Source organism: Cricetulus griseus, chromosome 7, assembly GCF_003668045.3.
Source record: "Cricetulus griseus strain 17A/GY chromosome 7, alternate assembly CriGri-PICRH-1.0, whole genome shotgun sequence".
Taxonomy (NCBI): domain Eukaryota; kingdom Metazoa; phylum Chordata; class Mammalia; order Rodentia; family Cricetidae; genus Cricetulus; species Cricetulus griseus.
This window is the reverse complement of record NC_048600.1, coordinates 80,394,963-80,412,982: the sequence shown is the minus strand read 5'-3', so window position 1 is coordinate 80,412,982 and position 18,020 is coordinate 80,394,963. Positions and strand designations below refer to the sequence as shown.

Below are 18,020 nucleotides of genomic sequence, written 5' to 3'. Positions count from 1 at the left end.
ATTTGTATGTATTTGTATGTAATGTAATGTGAGATTAAGATCCAGTATGAAAAGTTAGTTGCTCTAGGATAACTTTTTAAAAAATGTTTTTTCTCTACTGAGTGACATTTGATTTTTTTTTTTAGTTTAATTATTTTTAAAAGACATGTTTTTAAATTAGGGTGTGCCTGCATGAATTTATGTGCGTCATATGTATGCCTGAGGAGGTCAGAAGAGGATATTGGATCCTTTCTTTGGAACTGGAGTTACAGATAGCTGTGAGCCACCCAACCTGGGTGCCAGGAACTGAACCTGAGTTCTCTAGAAGATCAGTGTGCTCTCCTAACTACTGAGTCTTCTCTCCAGCCCTAACACTTGTCTTTCTTATTGAAAAACAATTGACTATAAATGTAGGAGTTTGTGCTTGAATTTTCAATTATATTCCTTTGGCCTATATGTCTATCATAATTTATAATTCAGTCTTTTTAATCAGAGAGGTGATAGGAAGGTGTTTTTAAGAACTAAAAGGGTGAAGGAATGAAGATGTCAAACATGGGTGTGCGGTTGAAAAAGATACACAAAAGAATTCAATTTTAGAATCAGGAAGCATCTTAAAGTTGGTCTTTGTATAAAGCCTGTGTCCCACTGATGGGGAAAATTATTAAATTTCTGTGTCAAAGACTAAGATTTGCTGAAGGTTCATGAGTGATCAGTGGCAAACCTGGGAGTTGGACATTTCCTTTGAGTCTCTAGGCAATGCCTTCCTTCTTCCCAGGCCCCAACTGATGCCTCTCCAGCCCAGCTCCGGACCCTAGACTAGCTGGGTTTCCTTCATAGAGCACTTGACTTCAGTCTTGGCCCTCACTGCCAGTTCAGTAGAGCGAACGGTGTGGGCGGAGAGTGTCTGCTCTTTCTTGACAAGCTAGAGAATGGAAAGCCAGCTAGGCAAAAGCACTTGGAAAAACGTGAAATTGCTATATAGGTGCCACTAAATGATAAGATTGCCAACTTGATGCTCTTCAAGACAGGTTCACCGTGTCACAGGCAGCACAGCAGAAGGGAACAACTCGCTTAGACACGTCCATAAATTGTCGTGACTGTTACTTTCCAGGAGGGTGGAGCTGTGGAGCTGGACATGAGGACATGGGAAGCCGTGGAAAGGGCTGGGATATCTCAGATGGAAGAGGCTTTGAAAGCACGTGCCTTGAGGAGACCCGGAGAAGACAGGAGAGTTTGGGTCCAACTCATGCAAAACTGGAGGCATAAGGCTTGACCAGGAACTGACCAGGCAGGGTCTGCTGTGGCTTGCCATATTCTTCTTCTGTTCCCTTTGGTCATTCCCAAGTGTCTCTCTGTCCCAGGGCCAGGGGTTATCTCAACTGACATATAAATGAGAGATTCCTATTTAAAACCTGGTGGCAGAGGGACTTGTCTCAATCTGTGAGTACCTGGAGGACAGAAATAGGCACCCCCCCAACCCCCATCTCTGATTGACGCCTGCTGAGTCCCCATGACATGCCTGTTTGGAAGTTGAATCTTGGGTGAGTCAATAAAGCCAGAGCTCTGGTCACTGAGTGTCTGCTCTGGCAGTCTTGCTGTGTCTCTACTCACATGTATGTTCCTCCTGCTCTAAACTGAATGTCTACACCATCCATGCATCCTGATGCTTATCTTTTTTTTTCTTTAAATTTGCACTTCCTGTCTTAGCACCCAAGACATGCTTTTCCTTAGCAGCAAGTGCTGCAGGCTGCACTTCTGTTTCTTATACGTGCTACATTGCATGTGTTTTGGGATCCAGAGCTTGGGCCTCCTGATAGATGGCAACCCCTGTTACCATCTGGAGGACCAGTAGCCAGGGTCATTTTGAGACACTGAGGATGCTGTTGTGGCATGTATGTATATGTATAAATGTATGGATGTATGTATGTCTCAGGAAAGCTAGTATTTTGAAAGGGCTTATTGTTTACAGATGTGGAATAAATTGCAGAAAAAAAGGTACTATGCTCACAGCCTTTCAGAGTCATGCCAACCTCTTTTCTATTCCCTTGTAGACCAGCACCAGATGAAACTGTCTTCAGAGTGCTCATAGTCACATCTCTGGCTCCTTCCACAGGTTTTCAAAGCAGAGTGCCTGTGGCAGGAAGCTGGCCTCTTTGTGGTTGTGTGCACCTGATCAGTGAGGCTCACTGTGTACTCTCCTTGTTTAGGGCTCTGGCTGACATCCTAAGACAACAGGGACCAATCCCCATAGCACACTGTGAAAGAGAAACCATCTCGGCCATCGATACCTCTCCCAAAGAGAATACACCGGTCCGATCAACCTCGAAAAACCACTACACCCCTGTGCGCACAGCGAAGCAGACTCCAGGTAAGTGAGAATTGGTCGCCTTGAAGTTTTATTGATTCTGCTGTGAGGTTCTAGTGATGTTTCTACTCTGGCCTGGCAGGTTACGGAGCGTTTTGCAGTAGTGGATGTCCTGATAGACAGGACAGGCTTTTGTAGGAGTTTGGGGACTGTCTTCCTGGGAAGGTTTGGTATGAGAGAGACCAGTTCTGGGACAGATGAGGACTGATGGCCCATCTGTGATTTCTCTAGTGGCTGGTGTAATTCTCCAATGTGAAGTAGAGCTTGAAGCAGACATGGTGGAGTATGGTTGCCCATACTCATTAACCCATGTGGCGGGAAGGTTGGCGCTGTCCAGGATGCTGGATGTCTAAGAATATAGGCTGCATTCTGATGCAGAAACTGCTCAGCTATTGGAACTCAAAGAGCACTTTCTGACCACAGGAATGACATCTGCATTTTAGGGTGACCCTTTCCTGTGAGATGTAGGTTCTGTAGATACAGGATGAAGTGTCCTATATAAGCGGGGGAATTGGATCTGGGACACCTGAGTGGACCAAATTCTACAGATGCTCAAGCCCTGTATATATGAATGGTCTGGTGTTGGCATAGTGCCACCACAGATCCTCCTGCATACTTTAAATGATCTCCAGATTCCTGAGAATTTCTAATATATACCAACATTATGAGACTTGCTATGCCATGGGCTTTAGGGAATAATGATGAGAAAGTGTGCACCTGTTCAGGATGGCCCAGGTTGGGGTAATAGCTTTGATTAATGGTTGGTTAAATCCTGTTGGGTTGAATTGTGTGGCTGGTTGGATCTGTAGTTACATAATAACCTGTAAATGTGAGGGCTGTATGTGCCTTTTACTTTTTAATTTCATCATCATGGTAACACTATGAAAGAAATGGGCAGGACTTAACAGTCCTTGTTTAATGGATTAGTGAATGAAACTCAAGAAAACTCAGTAGCTTGGACAAGATCCACAAGTGTAAGAATACAAAAACAAACCTGTATTCAGGCTAAATATTATTCAGTGGCTTTTAAAAGTATGTTATTATTTATTCTTCGTAGAAATCTTGGAAATATTTATCTCCCACTTTATATGAGGAGTATAAAGGTTAAACAACATTTCCCAAGGTCACATGGTTAGAAAGAGAGTGTCAGAATTCAAACTATAACAATTTTTTTACGCAAGTCATTATTGAAAGAAAAAAAAAAACAAACCATTCTACCCTTCCCCTTCTAAGGCAGGAACATAAACTGTCTGAATTCAGCAGTACGTTGGGAAGGTTATCTCCCTGTGAGAATTGGTGCCTAGTTTAGTATTGATCCCACTCTCAGGCACACAATTTCTGCTTTGATCTTTGGATCTGGAATCTTGACTCTGTCATTTTATCCAGAGGTCTGAACTAAACCTGCAATAAGGATATAAAGCCAGTAGGTGGCAGGCAGTGGGTGTACTCAAATCCCAATTGTAGCAGAGACCAAATTTATTCCATTTATGCTTTAATTCTCTTGAATTATCAAGTTGTTCTTGCCTTTAAGATAATAGTCTTAAACATTTAAAAATTTATTTGTGTTTTATATGCAATCTCTGCATGTATACTTGCATGCCAGGCATCAGATACTGCTATAGATGATTGTGAGCCACCATGTGGTTGCTGGGAGTTGAATTCAGGATGTCTGGAAGAGCAGCCAGTGCTCTTAACTGCTGAGCCATCTCTCCAGCCCTAGTCTTAACTCTTTTGAACATTTGTTAAAAGCTGAAGATATTCTCTGAATATGTGTGTGTTTGAATACAGACATATATGCACTCAGCCAACAGTTTGGGAAGGATTAAAGGGATCCATAGGCCCCTCCAAAGTTAGGAACCCCTGCTTCACATGTAAAGATGAGTAAATTTGATGGACAAGAAAACAAAACAAACAAACAAAAAATCCTCCTCAGATGAGTTATTACCTTGATTACCCTAGATCCTTGACATGGAAGCAGTAGAGGGCACCTTGGCAGAAGCGTCTGGAATAGCATCCTCCTACCAGGCTATGTATACCTGAAATGTATACTAGAGACACCTAGGGATATATTAAAAATCCTGGGGTCCAGATACCATAAAGTACCATAAAGGAATTTCTAGAGATAAGACTGACATTAGTGTATTAAGATTCCCTACAGGTGATCTATCATGCAGCCTGTGTTCAGGGTCACTGGTCTGGTTGAATCCTGTTATGTTATGAGTGAAGACACAGAATGTCCAAGTCCCCCAGCTTGGCTATGTGTTGGGATCTTGTAAGAAGCCTTAAACATTAAGGGCACCTAGGACCCAGTCTGGGATATCATGACTTAATCAATATGGAGGGTGTGGTTTGAGGATAGGGGAGGTGTTTAAAGTTCCTCCTAATGCAAAGTTTAGAGTCAATTGGCTCTGGGGGTTTCCCACTGAACACCATTCCTAACTTTAATGTTTCTCACCAGCCATGAGTATTTTTATTTATCTGAAGAGTCGTAATTTGGACTCAGTCTCTCCCAGAATTGTGTCCTGACTCTGGAATTTCTGGCTAACCAGGCAGCAGAGACTCACTCTAGAGTCTCATCCTTCTGTTCAGTTTTTATTCTGTCTCATTTACAGACTGATTCAATGGACAGTCTTGATTTGCCCTTAAATATCCTTGACTGGTCAGGGAGCTTTCTATTTCTTGTTTCTTACATATATTCCTCTAGTGAGTTGAGAAGGGAAGGCACTGCTTACATGACTCAATTCTGTTTCAAGAAATCCCTCCTCGTATTTCTCAAATTACAACTCTCCACTTAGCTTTTTTTGAGATGGGAATGCCTGGGAAGCATTCTCAGTGGCGAAGCAGAAATGTACCACGAGCAGTTTCACAACAAGCTACATCTTCTGTAGCTTCTCTCAAACGGGCTGCTTTTTTAAACCGCTGCTGTCCTTTGCCACACAATGTTGCAATTTGAGCTGCCGTTTAAACAGAACGTTGGGCAATTGTTCAAAGTGGAAATTTACTGTTACATTCCCACTCGTTAGATCAACCACCCACCAATTGTAGTAAAGTGGCAGAGGTCCTAGGGGGATATTAAGGAGGCAGGCCTCAGAGCTTGCAGTGGCTCTGCCATTCAATGTGATGTCCTGGGATCAGCTGCCTGGGACTGGCTGGGAATTTGTGAGCCATGCAGCACCACAGTACACCTCTCACTTGCAGAGCAAGGCCCTGCAAGTTAGTGAAAAAACTTAGCATTTCAGATTTGTGAAGCAAGAGAAAACATGGGTTTGCTCGGAACACTGCCAAGGTGCTGTGTTTCTGATCATGCCCTTCTGAATTTCCTTATCAACCACAGTGACTACTAGCTCCTGCTGTCTAGATTATTCTTGGGGTATGAATTAAACCAGGTTGAGCACTCAGATAGACCCTGTTCACAACAAACACTGATTGTCAGCCATGAGCAAATTGAGGAAGTGGATGCATAGCTCCTGGGAAGCAAATCACATGCATGGAAGGAACCAAGGGCAACACCTTGGCATTCTCAGGCTGGGTGGAGGCCGTAGGGCTGTGTCTGGCATGATCTGGGCTTGGGAGGTTGAAAGCTCACGCTCATTTGGTTTGAAGACTAGAGTGGAGGTCCTTCCGTGATAATGAAATATGATAATCCATGTAGCATAAATAACATGCATTGAGTGTTTGTGATGTACTGGGTACTCTGCTGAGTACTTTATGTATAACAGAACAGATCCTGTAATAGTTTTATGTTAAAGGACCTTCCAATCCCTGAGTCTTTTACTGATGCTTTTCCAAGAAACCGTCTTCCCAATGACAGAGGGGGTTTCACAATAGGCAAATACTTGGGGCTAGAAAACTAGGGAAGCCTATTTGTTCCCCAACTCCTCAAATCTAACTGCCTATTCAATCGGTGGTCTCTCTGATGGGAGCTGGTTTGAATTCCTAGTTGTGGCCACACCTTGGAACCACAAAAGGTTTATGAGAATATGATGCCTGGCTCCCGTTGTGAAGAGTCTCATCTGTTTGCTCTGAGGCAGAACCTAAGTAAGCATGGATATACAAGTTTCAAAAATTCCCTACATCATTCACATGATCAAAATTGGGAACCAAGTTCTAGAGGGAGTCCACCAAATAGGGAGGAAATCCTTTGAAGGGTGTGGAATTCAAGGTCCAGACAAAGCCCTGGGGTAGGCACTGGCTGGCCAGTGTTAGGGGGTTGATAGAGAAGTTTTCTCGTAGTGTGTATGGCCAGGGGGTGTGGAGGATTCAGACACATGGGAGAGAGAGGGCACGTCAGTGTGCACCTGGGAGGAGGACTGTGTGGAGAAAGCAGCACCAGAACCACCAGGAAGACCACACAAAGTCATTGCAGGATCACCCTCGGTGTTCCAGGTCCAGAGGTCAGGGTCCTAGCAGCTTGATCTTTATAGAGGGAAGCTACAGAGGCTGAGTGTGTTTACTTGGCCTGGGCTTCTCCTAAAGAGTTTGTTTGGGGGTGTATGTGGATAGCAGCGTGTCCTCCCTGGCTATAGACTCCCCTTGCATTCCAGAATTTTGCTCTCCAACTTCTAGGATCAAGTGTGGCATCAGTCAGGCAGTACAAATTCATGTGGTATCTCTCATGTGCATTGTAAAGGAACAGTCACCTGTCTACTGTCATGGTCACAGGTTGATGTTGACTGCCGGGGATGTGCTTTGCCATAACTCTTGTGGTTCGTCCCTCTGTCCTCAGGAGCCTGACTTCTTGCTTCTCTCCATGAGCTCCACTCATGCTCACTTCCTTGATTGCCCACCCATTTGGTGTGTGTGTGTGTGTGTGTGTGTGTGTGTGTGTGTGTGTGTAAGAGAGGAGGCGAGGGAGAGAGAATTTTCATGTTGGGGCCCATTTTTGTTTTGTTTTGTTTTATTGAGATTGTCTTTCACAAGCATGGCCCTCACCAGGTGGGTTAGGCTGGCTGGCTGGCAAGCCTCACAGATCTGCCAATCCACCTCCATATCCATTTTTTTTTTTTTTTTGGGTGGTTTGTTTTCCATGGGTACTGAGATGGAACTCACTCAACCACACTTGCAAAGGCAGGCACTTCACCAACGTCACTATCTCCCTGGCCCTTATTCTATATATTCTGACCTCAGGGTATTGTCCCTCTCTGTTGCATGGCCCTGAATTTCCCTGCAGCAGACATTTGGGAGGTGACATCAGTGCTCACACAGGCCCGTGTGGACTCCTCATCTGTTTTGTTTACTCTGCCTGCCCCAGCTAAGATCACTTACATGCTCATTTGTTCCCAGCCCCTGTCTCTATCAGAATGTAAACCACACTGTATTGGTAAAGGCTTTATCTCTTCATCACTGCTGTATTCTCCTTAGACCAGGAATACCACAGGAAGCCCCTGCCTGCTTGGTGCCTGTCTGGTAGAAACTACATGCAAAACAATGGGGTCTTTAGTTGGGAGGAGTACAAGGGGTAGGATTGGCTCCTCAAGTCTGCACTCTTACTGGGTGGCTCTGCTCTCTCTGTGAGGAGCTGTGAGCACCTTGGCCTCTGTGGCTGACCTGAGGCTAGTCACAGGGTGCTAGCTGAGTGGCGGTCCTGATTTCCAGAACCCAAGCTTGTTTCACAGTCTCCTCTTCGTGCCTGAGCTGACTCATAGGCTGGGAGCTTTACATCTAGGCTGGGGCTCAGAGAGGCTGTTAGACAGGACCCTCTGTCCACTCTACCAAGAAAACCTCCCTAAGGAGGTTTGGGGCCAGGAGTCCCAGAGTCCCCTGTTTGCTCCAGGGTTAGGGCTGCCTGTGAAGCTAGACCAATGTGCTGTGTATGCTCTAGAACTCTGGGGGAACATCTGGATATTCTCTACCTCTTATCCAGATGAGAGTAGGATTGTCCTTTTATCGGTCATCTGGAGGAGCCAAGATGGTTTGTTCTGGAATTGGCAGCCTCAGAGACATTGGGGTGGCTGAGATTGATTACCCCAACTGGCTGGTCCTGATCTCTGAACACATGGAGGTCCACAGGGGTCACCAGGGTGGGAGGCAGCATCAGTGTCAGTGTGAATCCCAGTGTCCAGCCTATCAGGATAGCTATTGGTGACAAGGGGATGCTATTCTAAGCGTGCTTTGGGTGGTGTGTTAGTCCCAGCAGATGAGGTTGACTTTTCTTTTCTTTTCTTTTCTTTTCTTTTCTTTTCTTTTCTTTTTTTTTTTACCTCTTTGTATTTTGCAACTATTAAAGTGTTCAAATGCAAGTGTAGCTTAGTGATTCCCATTTTATTCAAACAAACACAGCTGATACAAAGGTCAGCAGTACCTAATCTCCACCTGAGCTGAAGTGTTGGTGGCAAACAGAGCAAAGCTTCTCCCACTGCCTAGGAGGAGAGGTAATGCCAACAAGTCAGTCTCTCAGAGAGTGAGACATACTCACAACACAGCCAGGGGTGGTACCAGAGCATTGCTGGGGAGAGGGAGTGGCCTTTGGTACCCGAGGTGGCATTTGAGTTGACTGATAAGGTCCCAGCTGTGGACACATCTGGATCAAGAACATTCCAGGCAGAGGGAGTAGCCAGTACAAAGGACCTGAGACAGAGACAAAGCTGTCATGAGCAGAGAGCCAGTATGAGTGAGGAATGGATAATGGTGAGGGCAGTACATGGGAGCAGACTCACCATTATGCAGGGCCTTAGAGGTCAGCAAAGAGTGTGGCTTCTATTTCATGTGATGATTGATCTCTGACCGCCAAGCATTGGAAAAGTGTTTCATCAGGCATGCAAAGTAGCTAAGGGATCTTTTAAGAAAAAATGGCCCAGGGAATGAGTATTCTCAGCTTATCTCCCTTGAGGAAGGCAGAGAGAGCAGAGTGGTGCCGTGTCATCTATAGTGGAATTACAGGTCCCACCCAGTATGGACAGCCCCCAAAGCATCAGCCCAGCCATTGGAACAGGGCCAGCAAGCCTCCTTTTCATAGCTTTGGATGCAGGGAGTATCCCTGGAACTGGTTCCTATTGGATTTGCAACTGTCCCAGTGACCAATACTCTGGACTCATGGACAAATTGATTCTTGTGGGTGTGCTTTCCCAGTGGCTTCTGCTCCCCAGCAGCACCCCACCCTCTGCTCTGTCTGGAGTATTCTCTCTTGTCCATTTCCCTCAGCCTTGCCTCTGCTTCCAGGCTTCATCTTAGGACTCTAAGTTCCTCTTCTTCCCAGTGGCATCTAAGTTCCAGGATGCCATTGTGGATGTCCCAATGACGTGTGTCAGTTCAGTTCAGATCCAAGCTCTTGTCTTTCTTTTAGAGACCACTCTGTGCCTTGTTTTCCCGGTCTGTAAACTAAGAAGATGGAAAACACTCCCTATATATGTCCTGAGGCTTGAGGGTATTAGTGACTCTTAGGACATCTCTCAATCTGCTGACCTGGCTCAGGGCTCAGCATTCATGTTCTCTGTACTAACTGTTCAGGAAGGAAGTAGGAGAACCAAAACCCTACCTTTGTGTCTGAAAACCCACTAGGTTCCCAGGGTCATCAACAGGTAAGCGGAGGAGTCCCAGGATGGTGCTGATGCTAGGAGCAACACACACACCAATGCCTATGGAAATTGTTATGTCCTTAGACTGCAGTCAAGAAGTCTCAGACTCAGATCCAGGGGTGGTGTGATCCTCTTCTGGCCATGAGTTGCCACGTACTAATTACAGACATTCATACTTCTACCTGACTTGGAAAGCTTGAGGACTTTTTAATGCCCCATGGGCTGATCTATTTCAATCTTAAAAGGACTCCATGTGCCAACCACTATTGTGCCTACTTCACAGGGGAAGAAGTAGAGGCTTGGTGACAGTAGAAGCTTTTACTTTTCTATGACCACATAGCCTGGAGGAAGCTGTGCTGTCCTATATAAATACAGACATACAGACAGACCCTAAAACACAAGTTCTAAAGAGTTAGAGACAACGCACTGGGCCCATTCCAGTGAAGGAAAGCTGATCTTGTGGCTGGCCATCTATACTGATCCTGGTGCCTTGTGCATGGGGCAACTGAGAGGATATCAGAGGGACCTACTGTTTGCTCAGCTTAGGGTGGTATTCTCAGTGAGCTCCAAAACAACTCCATGAAGAACTTAAGTTGGTAGAAGAATGGCCTGAGCAGCTGTTGGTAACCCTAAGCACTTCCTGTGTTCAGATGCTCTGCTGAAGTGTTTCTTGTCAATGCCATCTTTCTGGGAGATGGGCTGCAAGAGCATAAAGACACAGGGTCTACCATCCATAGGGCCTAGGGTCTGTGGGTTTCAGAATCTAGCTTCTATCTGAGCAGTGATGTCTGTAACTCACTCTCCCCAGCCATACTTCCTTGTGATTCTGGGGCTTGAGCAGAATACAAGTCCCCATCACCACTTTTACTGTGGTGAGTAGACAAGTGGATTCTTTCCTCATAATTTCATGTTGCCCAGAAGCTGAGTCCCAGGTCCCTCTGTACATCAATAGCAGGTAGGGAGCAGTGTTCTAATTTGTTTCTCTGCTGTGATAAACACCATGACCAAAAACAGCTTTGGAGGAAAAAGTTCTGTTTAGTTTACAGATTATAGTCAATCATTGAAGGAAGACATGGCAAGACCTCAAGGCAGGAACCTGGAGGCGTGAACTGAAGCAGAGACTATGGAGGAGTGCTGCTTGTTGGCTTGCTTCCTTTCCTTGCTTGGCTACCTTTCTTAGACGATGCAGGCCAACTGGCCTCACAGACATGTCCACAAGCCAATCTGATGGAGTCAATCCCTCTATTTAGGTTCCTTCTTCCCATGTGGGTTAAGTTAACAACCAAGATTAGCTCCCACAAATATCATTGCCCAGCACAAAATGGCTATGGAACACTGGTGCCCAGAAGCTGTGCCCTTCAGCAGCTGACTAGGCCAGCCATGCCCATGTGTCTTCCTATCCTGGGATGTTAACCTGCCTGGCTGCTGCAAACTTGGCCACTTGGCCAGGAGCTGCTGTATGCTAGTCCCCTGATCTCTTCACCAAAGACTAAGCTGAGCAGAGGCAGGAGGCAGCGCCTGTCCCTGTGTGGCCCAGGGGGAGAGGCTGGCTGCTCTCCGAGATGTCCAGCAATGGCTCTGGAAGCAGGTGAATTTAAAATGCTCCAGCTCATCCCCAAAAGAAGTGTGGGTGAAAGGGTATGTAAGCACCAAGGACAGGGTTAGAATTCTAAGGACCTCCATGAGGTTGGCTAAACCAAGAGACCAAAAGAGTGTGCACCGTACAGTGATGGAGCATTGGGAACCCAGGCAAGGAAGCTAGGCATAGAGGGCACAGGAAGGATGTCAGCTGCTGAGGCTCTCAGTTTGTTTGTGTTGCTGTAACAGAATACCTGAGACCGAGTAATTTATTGAAAAAAAAGGGGTTTCTTTATCTCACTGCTCTGGAGGTTGGGGAGGTCCAGGAGAGCAGCGAAAGCATCTTCATGATATGGTGAGTTCCTGTTGCTGCCTCAACCCATGGCAGAAAACCAAGAATGCATGGATGTGTGTGTGTGGAAGAGAAGACACAACTCCTGTGAAGGCTAACCTGGTCCTCCAAGGAAGTTATTCAGACATCCAGACCCAGGCACCTTCCACTGGGCAGCACCTTGCAAATAGCCATCCTGGAGAGTTAGAGTTCTAAGACTTGAACTTGGAATCATGCTTACAACACAGTGCTCAGTGTTCTTGAGAGCAGGGAGATCCCAGCCTCTAGCCCAGTGGCCTTTAGAGGTCTTTCCCTGCTAGGCCTATCACATACAGAGTAAAGGATATTTGGAACCCAGAGGTGGTAGAGAGAGCAGCACTGAGCCATCACAATCCAGGCACGTGACACTCATGGTATGTTGAGCAAGTCTTAGCTTCCAAGGACACGAGAAGATACATATCATACAGCTTCACTTCAGAAGCTTAAATTTAAGACCGTACCCAAACCAAATATGTCATCAGCCATACTGGTACCCCATCAAAATAAATCATAAGTCATTAGCCCAACTCATTCACAGGGAGGCTGCTGTGGTCAGGGTGGGAATCTTCAATACCACCATCAGTTCCATTAGGAGCAAGAGGGGCAGAAGGACTGAATGGGCAGGAGGATGCAGGAGGAATCCCTGGAAGATGCTGAACTGAGGAGAAGATCCTAGGGGGGAGGGACGGTTATGGACACAAAGGCCCAGAAAAGGGAGCTGTGACTGATTCCTCTGGAGAGACTCGTTGTCATTTTCTGTCAACAGACTACAGTGGTTGAAGAATTAGGACAAAGGCCAGGAAGGAACTGGAACTTTGTGTACTTTTGGAGAGAGCTGCCTTGAGCAGCAGAGGATTTTTTTCCTTCATTAAACTTGTGGGTTGTCCCATATGCGGGGGAGAAACATGAGCATGTGGCTCATAACAGTGGGGCAAGTGAGGTTGTATCCTCCAAGGACACTTAGGGGAGAAGCTTGTGATGACGTAGGGTGACAGGCTTCTAGAGCAGGTGACCTAAGGACCACATCCTCATTAGCTGCACATGGACAGCCAGAACAAAGAGGAGAGGGCCTTGAGGGACATTGATACCTTTGCTCATTCAGAAGTAATTTGGATGCCTTTTTGGGTGCTGGGTGTTGAGATATGGGAATGAACAAAAGCCCCAAATCCCTGGAATTTACCCCAAGACAGAAACTAAACTCACAAATGCACAGTCTAAAACCAAGTCATGGCAAGTATCTTGAATCGAAACTGAGTTGGAGGCAGTAGTAAGTGATGGGAAAGGCAGGAAGAAGCCTTATTTGCTGTAGGGATGCTAAAGCAAGAACCCAAATGATGGAGCTACATGTGACTGTTGTGGGAAGTATGCAGAAGAGAGCCGTGTGGTCAATAGCACAATTGATGGAGGTCAGAGAGGAACAGCCTTGTGGATCAAACAAGAGTCTTGGGGTACATTTTGGGTATGATGGGATTCCATTGTTGGTTTTCCAGAAAAGGAGTGTTGGCATCTTGACAATGGACCCTAGAGGGGCAGAGGTGGCAAAGGGAAGGTGGGTGAGTAGGAGGTTGTGTCATCTGGATGCCAGGAGAGAGGTGGAGACTTGGTCTAGGGTATTCATGGTGGATGACTGAGAAAGACATATTTTTCCCTGGCTTATTTATTTGTTTTAAACTCCTAATTTTGAGCAATTTCCAATGAATGGAGAATTTGTCAGAATGATACAATGAACACCAACATCGTCTTAGCAGTTCTGAACATTCTACTGTATCTATTTCTCTTCCTGGTCCTATTCTTTGTCATCACCTTTCTTGCCATCTTCATCTTGACCACTAGCAGCAGCAGTAGCATCAATTGTATTCCTGTCATCATCGTCATCACGGCCCCCTCAACATCATTGTTGCCATCACCACTGTTATTACCATGATCATTCATCTCTGATCACCATCATGACTGGATCATGTGAACATCAGTGACCTGTATCATGACTCTTTCTTCCTAAACTACCATACCCTGTAGCTCCTCAATTCAAGATGGTTTCCTTATGTAAATATAATACAATGACCAAATTTATAAAATTGACCACTGCCGGAACAATCAGAGAGTCTCCCCTATTTCCACTATCATGTGTAAACACAGAATTTCTTCATTCAGGGATCTGTGCCTGACTGTATTCACGTGTGTCTCTTGTATTCATCTTACAAAGCAGATCCAGAATCTTTCATTCAATTCTAAGTGCCCATAGCACAGGGCCAAGCCTAGGTTGCTCACTCTATTCCCAGGGTCCAATAGATTTTCTTAGGTCTTGGCACTTGGTAGACCTTAGGTAACTATTTATCGATTAAATAAAGGACAGAATAAATTGCTCATATTTAGTACATTGGTTGCTGCAGTGACTATGATGTGTGCTTGGCAACGATGGAACACCTAAAATAATATTTCTACAGTGAAGAAGCCTACCCCTCTGTGCTTTTGAAGGAATCAGCCAGGAGTAACATTCCTTCACAATGTAGAGGACTAGACTCCTGTTATCTGGTCATTCTGGTGTCCTAAAATGCAACTTTGTGTCATGGTCCTAAATTTTTGCCCAAATGTCATCAAGTGTGTATTGGAGGCATCAAGAAGAAAAGAGAAACAGCATGACACGTGCCTCTTTCCTTTCTCCTTTATCTTGGCAGTACCAGGCGAGCACTCTACCTTTACACTGTATTCACATCCCCCTTCCTCCTCTTCCTCTTTAAAAAGAATTGAAACAAGTTCTCACAAAGTTGACCAAGTTAGTCTTAATGTCACTGTGTAGCTCAGGTAGATCAGGATTTGCAATCGTCTTGCCTCAGCCTCCCAAATAGCTGGGCTCATAGGTTTGCGTTTTCTTTATTTTTTTTTTGAAAAATAACAATTTTAATTAAAATACTATTAAATCACTTTCCTCATCCCTTTTCCTCCCTCTAGCCACTCCCAAGTATCTGTCCATTTTCTTCCGTGCTGTTTCTTTATATATCTGGTGCTTGCTTAAAGTAGCCCTGGCAGTCGTTTGTCACTTTGTCAGTGGTCTTTAGATGATGTATGAAAGTTAAAATGGAGGTGTCTTGAGTAGGGGAAAATAGCTACTGGGAGACAATTAGTGGTCTGTGTTACAAGTGGTTGGTTGAGACTGTGGTCTTTCATGCCGAAAATGTGGTGTAAAAAGCTACCAGAAGAATGAGCATTGTGGCTACCTCTGTTTTCTACAGTCCCCTCAGATGGCCATATCCTCCTTGAAAGAACTGTGATGCTAGGCCCAAGCAGGCTGCTGGCCACTGCTAAGTAAACAGGATTTCCCCAAGGTGTCTTGCTCTGTAACTGTAGATGGTGACTTGAATCCCATAGAGCAGTGCCCTGCAGGGATGCCATAACACCTGAGGAGACCTCTAAGCAAGATCCCTACCTCTGTGTTCCTCCAGTCAGAGGCTGCTGTTTTCATCTTCAAGTCCCTTCCCCAATTGCTATTAGGAGGTTGGGGTCTCTAGTCCTTGTTCCAGGTATCTCAGCTCCTCAGGTGCTGAATGAAGAGAAGGCAGCATGCCTAGGCTCAGAAGTGTGCAATGTCTAAGTGAAGCCAGGTTTCCTGAATAGAACATGTGTGGAGGTTTGAACAGAACTATGTAGAACAGTAGTTCTCAATCTGTGGGTTGTGACTGGTCCCTTTTGGGGGGGGCGTGTTGAACAACCCTGTTACAGGGGTCATCTAAGACCATTGGAAAACACAGATAGTTATGTTATGATTCACAACAGTAGCAAAATTACAGTTATAAAGTAGCAGTGAAAATAACTTTATGCTTGGGGGTCACCACAACCCGAGGGACTATATTAAAAGGTCACAGCATTAGGAAGGTTGCGAAACACTGATCTAGAAGGTATGTGGGTGTATGCATTGTCTCAGCCCTTGCCCACCTCCTATAGAGGGGAGAGAAAGAGACACCTCTGGGATGGAACCCACAACCTGCAGGGTGAGACCCCATTCCAGCCCTTCCCTCTTCCTAGTGATCAGGACTCAAGCTTCGAGTTTCCGTCTGTGTGCTTGTAGCTCAGGGACTTATCACAGCAGCTTAGATCCGGGATGAACTAGATAAGCCTGCACTTTAATAAACGTGCCATTTCTTTCCCCTAAGATGAAAGGAAATGGGACCTTGGTGGAGGCTGGCAGGTGGTAAGACTGAGTTCCTGGCTGAGGCTGGCAGAGGATGCCATCTGCCAATGGCTTGGGGAGGGGACCCTTTGGAGAGGTGTGGCAGGGCTCTGCATTGGCAGTAAAGCAGTCTCATGTTTTCTATGGAGAGAAATCCTAACTGCAGATCTTATGACTTGGTGGTGACCCCCTTCCCTAAGAGAACTATTTGAATTTTTGGCATAAGCATTGTCCCTGTGCCATGAGCCCTTGCCTACAATGGTGTGGATAGGTCCCCAGTGAGAGCGCCAAGGCTGCAGTCTCACAGGGCATGTGGCTGTCAGAGGAGAGAGCTTAACGGTGGGTGGAGAGGTTGCTGAAGCTTCAGCCCCGCTGGTTTTCTCTCTGTGTGGGGACTCCTGCATTGCTGGAAACTGGTGGAGATGTTGCCCAGTAACCCATAAACACAAGGACTGGCTGTACCTTTCACCTCATCATTCCGGAGTCTAGATAAGCAATGTACAGTGTCTGGAGGGAGGCTCTCCCTCTATGACTGTGGACTAGTGAACTGGGGAGCTTCTGGGATAAGACTCCTAGAAAGTCAGTGATGGTATTACCCCTGTTTTCAGCCATGGGCAAAAATGTAGAAAGGTTGGCTTCTTTCCAAGGTCAAGGTCAAACCATTTGTCTTTAGCTTGTCAGACAGGTTCCCTCCACTCCCCCTGCCTGGGCCCTGCTTCCAAACTCCCTGTTATTTTTTCATTCACAGATCTAAGGTCACTGTGACCAAGAACTGCAAAGAGGATAGGAGGAGGGGACCTGGTGAGGGTAACGATCTGCGTTCTCATTTACTCTTCTTATCAGACTCTGGCTCTAGGGCAAACACCCGGCTCCCTTGCTTTTCTCAGTGAGTTTGGGAGGGTGGAGGGGTAGCTAGGACTGGCCAGCCTCCTCTGGACCTGAGTGAACCAGAGAGGCTGGGTGGGCCCTCTCTAAGAAGGACTCTTAGAATACATAAACCTTCATGGCATTTCTGCTTCTGTTGTCACAAAAAGATTTGATGAAGCACTTTTTAATTTTTTCTCAGTTGCCTCTGGGTCCTGGATTTGCTAAGGGTAAAATTTACTCCAAGTAGATGAAGCCTTACGGATCTAAGATAAGCTATTGTATTTATCGGTCATTCTGGAGATTCTGGAAAACACAGTATACATGAATGGAACAGACGATGGGCTTTTCTGTCAGGAAGAATTTACCGTCTCAGTCCAGACAGATTTGTGCTCAAATGATGCTGTCAGTGACTGTGTCTATAGACACATTTTCTGATCTCAAGTATTAAATACTCAGGTGTTTGGAAGCCGAGGTTGCAGAGCATGCCTGAGCCAGTATGCCTGATGTGCAGGGCACTCATGGAAGTCACATATCCCACAGATCAGAGCTCTAACATGCAAATCCATTTGAACAGCAAGCACACTGTGAGCTCATTGATTCTCCAAAGCTTTGTGGAGGGCCTTCTGCATAGCAGGCACGGGGCCAGAGTCTGGAATGGTCCAAATTGGCAGCCCGAGAGGTGTTGGATATTGACAGTGACCTTGAAGGGTAGATAAGACTTAGATGTCACAGTGCTTTGGAGGGATTGACCAAGATAGGAATGGAGTGAATTAAGGAAAACCCTCAGGATAAATAGCTTTCATATGGGGTTGTGTAGATATGCCCTTTAGGAGCATTGTGCTTACTGGGGAAGCAGGGTTGGGGGAGGGGAGAGATAGAGAAGAGGACTGGAAACAGGCTGTGCAGGCCTTTGGATGCCAGGACTGTTCAGAGAGACTATCAGAATGAGAATAGTTTTTACATTCACATTTACACTGGCCTTCTACAAACCACTGGCCATTCCCATTCCTAGCTGTTGGTTGCTAGTACATAAAACATGATTAATAACCTCATAACCTGCAAACCTGTGAACTCCTCTTATTCATTCTATTCGTTGTTTCATAGAGTTCTTGGGATTTTGTTCACAGAAATGATGCTGCCTGTAATCAAAGCTAATTATTGACTTTGTCCTTTCATACCCAG

At 45.7% G+C, this 18,020-nt stretch overlaps 1 protein-coding gene across 1 annotated transcript in view; it reads left to right on the top strand.

Annotated features, from left to right (window-relative positions):
* LOC113836794 (protein shisa-6) overlaps nucleotides 1-18,020 on the top strand; it is a 301,449-nt gene that overhangs the window by 20,123 nt on the left and 263,306 nt on the right. The window contains exon 2 of the mRNA XM_027427132.2: nucleotides 2,187-2,347. Within this exon, the coding sequence (XP_027282933.2) occupies nucleotides 2,187-2,347 (161 nt within the window). The remainder of the gene's footprint in view (nucleotides 1-2,186; nucleotides 2,348-18,020) is intronic.